This window comes from Asparagus officinalis, chromosome 8, assembly GCF_001876935.1.
Source record: "Asparagus officinalis chromosome 8, Aspof.V1, whole genome shotgun sequence".
Classification (NCBI taxonomy): Eukaryota; Viridiplantae; Streptophyta; class Magnoliopsida; order Asparagales; family Asparagaceae; genus Asparagus; species Asparagus officinalis.
In genome coordinates this window covers 62497059-62505809 of record NC_033801.1, presented here as the reverse complement: position 1 = coordinate 62505809, position 8751 = coordinate 62497059, and the positions used below count along the sequence as shown (strand labels likewise).

Sequence of the window (8751 nt, the reverse complement as noted above, 5' to 3'; positions counted from 1 at the left end):
ATTCACAGTACTATTATTTGATACTCTTTCAACGTTTGTGGATGGTTCAATCTCCTTTTTCGTCGTAATGACAATCTTTCTTGTGCTTAATTACTCGTGTCGAAGTGTGTCTCTCAGATCTAGCTATATGCAAACTCAGTGTGCGTGCATCTGAAGTTACCTTATTCCAGGTGTTTGATCAGTCTAATATTGTCTTATTATCACCAAAGTCGGGAGACGGTCGGACACCCAAGATCACTCAACTACGTGCACGCAAACCTGGCGGTCCCGTGCCGGTTAACCGCGTGGGCTCCTGCTCCTAGGGTCTCTAACCTGCGCGGTCGGGTCCATGGCGTCGCGTGACCCCGCGCTTTAGTTTTCTAACTGGTTGGTATGTATCGTGATCATGTCGTGTTTCCGTCGTTAATGTTCACTTCTACATTTGTATGTACATCACGGCAGATTGAATCTGGACAACTTCATATTTAAACATTATTTTATGCATTAGATTTGTATTCAAACCCCTAAACGGCTAAGCTCCAAAACGATCAACTTCCTTTTTTAGTTACGTTTGCCAACTGATATCAGATTATCCCACTGTTAAAAATTCTTAACTTTTTGCAAACACTTTTACATATAAGTACCAAAAGGGTGTTTTATAAATCATTGCGTTTCGGCTCTTACAACATGTGTTACATCTTTAAAACGGTTTTAACCACTAGGAGGGGGGGGGTTAGTGGATGATCTCACCTGGGGTTGTAGGGCATGTTTTGATGCAATGGCAAGGTGTTCCCTCAAAACAAAAATAAAACACCCAATCGACTAGAAAGCCTCCAATCTTCTCCAAGAAATCAAACTAGGGTTTGGGGGGTTTGGTGGCTGTTAGGGTTATTAGGAAAACTGAGAAAACGTGAAAAACTTATATATATATCAGGGGAAAATGGATATGGGTTTAGAAATCCGAAACCAACTCAAAATAGGAGAAAAACAAACTGCAGGTTTCGCGGTCGACCGTGGCGGTCGACCGGATTGGAATTTTCCAGCTCCGCATATGTTTAGCTATTTGTGCATGTTTCGACTCTTTTCTCTCACATGTATGAACTCGTTCATACTCAAAACACATGGTATTATACTCATATACCATTTAATGATATTTATCATACTAAATATCCACATATCATAATTTATCATACATTAATTATATTATTCATAAATTATCGGGGTTTTACATGCGAAGATATTTATCCAGGAGATCGTGAGATTGTACAGAGTCCCAGAGATAATCGTATCAGACCAAGGCTCAGTTTTTACTTTACGCTTTTGGAGGAGCTCCCAGAATTCTTTCGGTAGCCAGTTTTCATACTCTAGTGTTTTCCAGCCGCAGACAAATGGGCAAACAGAAAGAGTTAACCATATATTAGAGGACATGTTGCGGGTATGTGTCATCGACTTTCAGGATAGTTGGGAGGACCACATCCCATTAATTAAATTTGCTTATAATAATAGTTGTCAAACAACTATTGGGATGGCACCATATGAAGCATTGTACGGGAGACCTTGTAGATCACCTATTTGTTGGGCAGAATCAGAGGATAGCTTATGGCTTTGACCGGAGTTAGTAAGACAGACCACAGAGAAGGTGATAGTGATTCGGGAGCGCATTCTTACAGCACAGAGTCATCAGAAGAGTTATACAGATCAGAGACGATGACCATTACAGTTCTAGATTGGGGACTATATATTGTTGAAAATATCACTAGGGAGTTTAATGATTTAGTAGATGGGGAAAGCTTGTCCCGAGGTATATTGGTTCGATTAGGATAGTGGAACGCATTGGAGCCATTTAATATTAGCTATATATTCCAACATCGATATCGAGTATACACGATATCTTTCATGTTTCGATGCTTAAAAAGTATCTACCTGATGAGGAGCAGCAACGAGTGTTAGACGTGCCAGAGATTGAAATTCAAGATGATTTAACTACTATTGAGATTCTTGTATGTATTCTTGCTAAGGAAGACAAAAGACTTAGAAACAAGGTGATTCCTCTAGTCAAAGTTCAATGGAACCAGAAAGGAGCTGAGAAGGCTTCTTGGGAGCACGAAAAGGATATGCGTCGTGACTACCTGCACCTGTTTGAATAGGTAAATTGTTGATTGATCTGATTTACTTTTATTTATGATTTGGTCATGTTTATATTTAACGATAGAATGTGGGTATTAACACTTAGCTGCTAATTATTCGGAACACATGTTATATATATGGGGGGGGGGGGGCCTTTTGGGGGGGGGGGGTCCTTGTTTGGATTTTTCACCTGACGTACTGGTTTCGCTTAGTTAGGAGTTAAGTAGGAATACTCGCATTCGAGATGGTTAAGTGTAGATATTGATATGTTTTGTATCTGAAGATTAATGGTACGAGATGTGTACGGGAGGGTTTTCTTACTTGGATTATTCCTTCTTGGTGCTTTTCTCATATTAGTAATCCCTAAGATATAATCACGAAATTTCGGGGACGAAATTCTTTTAGGGGGGAGGGGAATGTAAAACCCCGTGAATTTGAATATTATGTGATAAATAATAATAATTATGTTATATGGTGATAAATAACATATTCTAATATTTGAGTATGCTAGGGATTGATTTGAGATCAATCCAATGTATATATATGAGTAAAGGTGGAAAACATGCACGAAAACATGCACAAACCTATTTCTGGGCTGTTAGTAGTCGACTACTACTCAGAGTAGTGGACTAACCAGCTTAGTAGTCGACTAATCTTAGTAGTAGTTGACTATCAGGGTTGTTTCTAGTTTTTCTTTCAGATTTTAGGTTGGATTTGGTTTATATCCGAACCCACGTTGTTATATCTCTTTTCATACACGTTTAAACCCTATTTTCAGAGAGAAAATTTGTGAGAACAGCAGCCACCTTCCTTCTCAAACCCTAAACCCTAGTTTGTGAGTTTTGAGAGAGTTTTGAGGCTTTTGTCGAGAGGAAGGCGAAGTTTTGGCATCATGGTTGAAGAAGGATCTTGCACATACGTGTTTGAGAATTCCAGCAACACTCTAAGGCAAGATCATCTTCACCCGTTCCTGCACCCTTAGTAATTATAAGATTTAAAGTGATTAAATTAATGTTCTTCATGTCTTTTCTTAGTTTCATAAAATAAAAAGGTAGATTTTTGATAATAGATCTGTGATCCCTGTTAGATCTAATGTTTTTCCTTGCTGTTTATGTTAGAAATATGAATGATCATTAGGGCAAATATTAATTTTGTTTTAATTTGATAATCAAAGTCTAACTCATGTGTAAAACCATAATTTGATAATAAATTAATTCTTATTGTAGATTAATCATGTTTGAACCTTAGATTGTCAGATCACAGTGACATGAACGTGTTTAAATCAGTTAATCCCTGTTTCAAGTTCATATATAATTATGTCCGAGTTAATTAATGTCTTAAATTCATGTGTTATGTGAGAATATGCATAATTAAGATGTTAAACCTTAATTTGTGTTAATTCAAGAGCCGAATCATGTGAATTAATCTATGATAATTGTTTTCAAAGGACAAAAACCCTTTTTCCTAAGTTGCATGTGAATTAAACAAGTTTTATTTGAGAATAAAACACTAACACATCAAAATTCTGAGATTGTGACTTCTATTAAACTCAGAGTAGTCGACTAACGGAGAGAGTAGTCGACTACTCCTTACCTGATATGTTTCACAGAGTCTGTTTCATAGCAGAGTAGTCGACTAATGTTAATAGTAGTCGACTACTAACACTTAGTTAGAATCTTCCAGGTTTTGGATGAACTCAGAGTAGTCGACTACTCAGGCTAGTAGTTGACTACTAAGACTTGATTTCTTGAGTTTTGTTTTGTATTTATTAGAGATGTGTTTGTGGGGTTCGAGTCGCACTTCCTCACATGTAATTACATGAATACATAAGTACAGTGTCATTGGACATACATTAGTATCCCAGAGGGGGGTTTTGACAAGAATTGTGTTGTTTATAATAGAGTTAGAGATTGTTGATGCACACGCTGGACATCATTGATGAGAACAGCTCAGTACTATATGGGATAGTGCGTTGATATACTAGATTTACATAGTTTATATATGAGATGGATATCGTTGATGAACTCAGTTCAGTACTACATAAGATTGTGCGTCCATATTCTATATGTACTTGCCATTGAGTCGAGTTTGAATGCTTTGTATAGCAGTCTGTCCGCACGAGTGTACGATGAGGTTTGTGAGCCATATAATTATGAGGCTTGTGAGGCCATCTATTTGGATACCTATATGGTAGGCCGTCCCGCACTCAGGCTACACGCTGAGATCGCGATGAGACTAATGAGCCGTGTACACTATTTAGAACACTTACAGGATAGTCCGTTGCTTTGAAATTATTGATTGATAGCCTTAGTCATTGGGTGGATGTTCGTTATGAATATGGCACGTCTTTGAGCTATAGGACCAAGATACTAGCCTCTTAAAAGTATACAAGATTATATATTAGTATTTATTCTATCTTCCCAGTGACAGTGGAATATATTATAAATACGATGTATTGATGCTTTTATTTCCTTTAAGGCTTTATTTACTTTATAGTTTTGGATCAATGATTAGCGATTCACAATTTGAGATAATGGTATATACATGAGGGTTTTCTTGTTTGGATCATTTCGCTCGATGTACCAGTCTCGTATTGTGGGTTCGTAATTGTTGATTTCCTTTAGCCTATTTATTCTTAGTTCAGTATTAATATCTAGTTACCTACAATTTGAGAAAATGATATATATTTGAGAGTTTCCTTATTTGGATTATTTCGCTCGACGTACTACATCTTGTGTTGTAGGTTTTTAAATGTTAAACCCACTTAGATAAATAAAAAATGATCTAGGTAGACTAGGCTTATAGATAGAGCCTCCACTCCATCTAGTAGCCCTTCCCCTGAGGGCGGATGGAGGTGATCTTGCTGTAGTGCTCTGATGCTCTTTATGTGATTCTTTTTTGTTGTTTTCTATTCTTTCAGGTAGTACAGAGCTTCGGAGAGCCGTAGGATGACGGAGTTCTTGCATTGCCGCCGTCACACGAGTTATTAGTAGAGGCTCCACAGTAGATTTCTTTTACGATTTCATTTAGACTTTAGAGTTTTATTTCATATTGTAAATGCAGTGTGTCTTAGTATGATTTTTAGTTGATTCATGTTGAGATATTTTCATTATTCTAGATATTAGATGTATTACAGTTGAGACATAGTTTTATTTATGAGATCTCTCTTTCTATATCATGTCTATTATATTTATTTCTTTATTTTACCTGTTTTCTATCTATACTTCTTTTGATTTCACTTGAGGATATTACTGTGATTGGTGAAACATGTTATTACATAGTGTGGGTGCATGATAGGTTTAACATATCTGAGTTCACCTTCGACTATAGCCATGTGTGAAAACAGGGGTGTCACAACAACGTGCACAAACTGATTAGCCTCGATCGGTCGACTGATACCCTATATCGGTCGACCGACTAAAGAGGCAATGCAATGTTCTGAAGAAATGATCGGTCGACTGATCAATGGGGTCAGTCGACCGACCTGAACACATAAACACAAAATTCCATATTTCTATTGTTAATTGTTTTTCTCAAAAACTCGTGAATTATTAACATAGGATATAAACTACGTCTAAGATATTGTATTAACTTAAGAGAGATCTCATCCAAACAAGTTTACATCAACAAAAACATAGTTTTGGGATCAAAAACTCCCTAAACATAACTAATCTAGTTTAATTTTGTGTAATTAGGGTTCCAAACCTAACTAATCCATTCTTTAATAAATCATTAGGGTTTTAGTCATCAAAACACATCTTTTCTTTATTTAGTGTTCAGAACTACAGATCTTATTCATCAAATTAGGGTTTAAACCATGAAAAACTAAAGGGATGGGTTTGGGAATGTAAAACCCCATAAAAATTGAAAATATTATAGAAAATAAAAATAAATAAGTTTTATTATGGTTGATATTATTCTTGGATGAACGAGTATGTTTGTAATTGACTTAAGATCGGTTACATACATATATGAATATTTATATAAGTATATATGTACATGTAAACTGTCGAATCTGCTTCAGTGTGTTGGTCGGTCGACCGACCCTAAATATCGGTCGACCGATTGCCAGCTGACGAATTTGGTTTGTTTTCAGGTCGGGTCTGCTTTGTACACACACACACACACACCTACACACACACACACACACACACACACACACACACACATGTATGTGTATGTGTGTGTATATACCTGTCTTTCTTCTTTTTTCTTCTTCATCCCTCACGTTCTGAGTAGTAACCACCCCCCTCGAAACCTTAGAAAATTCTATCTTGCTTTGGGAGAAGAATTATGAAGCAGCATTCGAGAGGAGGGAAAGATCTTCGACTTTGGTGAAGGATGATCGAGTCTCTCTTGCATTTGAGAGATCAACACATATTCTTTTGAGTTAAGACGAGTTTCATCTCCTCCAAACCCATCCCCGTTTTCTTTGTTTTTATTGGATTTTAAAACCTATTTTATGTGTAAAGATCACCCATTTATTCTATATGACATAAAGATTTAATATTTCTGATTTAAAACGTTGTGAAACAAATTCTTTAAATTGGGTTGAAGGTTTGAAGTAAATCTAACATGAGATTTTTGTTAATCTACATGTTTTCATGATGAATTTACAAACATAAACATGTTAGGGTTATTAGAATCCCTCAAATTTTATATTTGTGTTTTTATATATCAGAGTAAACCCTAATTGCACTAAATTGAGATTTTAATATATGAGTTTCTTTGAAAATTTTTGACTTTGATGAATTTTTGAGAAAATCTAACATTTTTTATCTGTAACCGGGTCGGTCGACTGATCAGAAGGATCAGTCAACCGAAACTAACTTTTCTCAGGAGTGAAAACTTTTCTGTAGTCGGTCAACTAATCAAGAAAATCGCTCGACCAATTAGTTAGCAGGAAACTGGGTTTTGTGCATGTTTGTGCACGTCGCCGCTCGGTCGACCGATGAGGTATATTGGTCGACTAGTCTAGTGTTGTTTTGTACACCTTGATCTTTCCCTCGTGCTTTTGATCGTGAGCACGAAGTGCGAGTCACGCGTCAATACATGTGTGAGACCATGAGAGGGAACATACAGGATGTGAGCACACATGAGCCTATTGATATGCATAGTCTAATGTTTTACGTATGTCATGATAGAGAGTGACGATTATTTTGGTTTACAATAGTTATGGATGCATGAGTGCATTAGTCCGTGCACCACTAGAGATCACGGGAGACTACACTCTGAGTGCATTAGTCCATGCACCGTAATGAGGACATGGTCGACTACACTTCGTGATGCATCGTTATTTTAGCGGTTGAGTGCGCATGTCCATGTACCACATGATATAGTGAGCGACTGCACTCCGAATGTGTTAGTTCGTGAGCTATATGATAGTGTGGATGACTACACTCTACATATTTAGGAAGCCTAGAGCTCAGATGAGTACTATTTGTGAACATAGACAAACATTTGACATTCTTATACGACGATGTATATTTTAACGAAGCTTTCACAGGTTTGTAATTTTGCTTCCGTGCCACCTACCCAAGGATAGCGTGAGATACTATGATGCGACATATACTAATTTTCTTGGATGAAATGTTGATGGCATATTTTTCTTTGCTATTTATTTATTTATTTATAGGATTTAGAGTTGATATTTAGTGATCCACAATTTGAGATACATGGTATATATATGAGGGTTTTCTTGTTTGGATTATTTTGCTCGATGTACTCATCTCGTGTTGTGGATTTTTAAATCTTAATTCCTCTTAGCTCAGGATATATGAATTATATATTTTATGATTAGTATTTTTATACACCTAACTCCCTTCCCCTTGGGGGCGGTGGAGATATTCTCGCTAGCGCTTTGACGTTCGTTATTTCCATCTTTTTTAGGAAGCGAGCCAGGATTTTGGAGAGCCGTAGGTTGACGGGGACTCAGTGTAGTTTTTTGTCAATTATAAGTAGTTAATTAGCGCTCCACAGTAGACTATTTATGAGTTTAGTTTTCTTTTAGCGATGCATTTCATTTTGGAGGCTGAGTGCCTATGTATTTTTCAGTTGACTCTCATGTATTAGAGATTCCATGTTCTTATTTTAGTTTACCAGATGTATTTTCGTTTCTTCTGTTGGAATAAAATTATAGTTATTATTGGATGTCTCTTCTCTATATTATGTTTCTTGTTTTGTAATCTTTGATATATTTGCTTGTACCCTCACTTCTTATTTTGACATATGATATTAATGTGATGTTGAAATATGTTTATGCACAGTGTTAGGTGCAAGACATGTTTGACATCTTTGGGTTCACCTTGAACTACAACCTTGTGTGAAACCAGGGGCGTCACTAGGAATAGATGAACTTGCATTCCAAAATCGTTTTGATCTCCCAAACGTCTGAGGAACTCGATCCTCCTTCAAAAGTTCTCCAGAAAATAAAGTTGAACAGCTAGGGTTTTGAGGGGTGATTTATCGACTTTTACAGATTCAAAAAAGATGAGTCTTTTTATAAAACTTCTTTACACAAAAGAAATAGACCAAAAATTCCCTAGAAACACACACATAGGATGTTTATCACCCGCTACTTACGTGGGGTCTTTGTTTGTGTCGGGGTTTATCCATGGAGCATCGCAGATCAGATCTGGTTGATTT

The 8751-nt window shown here is 36.7% G+C and overlaps 1 protein-coding gene across 1 annotated transcript in view; it reads left to right on the top strand.

Moving 5' to 3' along the window:
• LOC109821293 (probable cadmium/zinc-transporting ATPase HMA1, chloroplastic) overlaps positions 1–5053 on the top strand; it is a 43611-nt gene extending 38558 nt beyond the window's left edge. The window contains exons 10-11 of the mRNA XM_020387480.1: positions 1896–2021; positions 5027–5053. Coding sequence (XP_020243069.1) covers positions 1896–2021; positions 5027–5053 — 153 coding nt within the window. The remainder of the gene's footprint in view (positions 1–1895; positions 2022–5026) is intronic.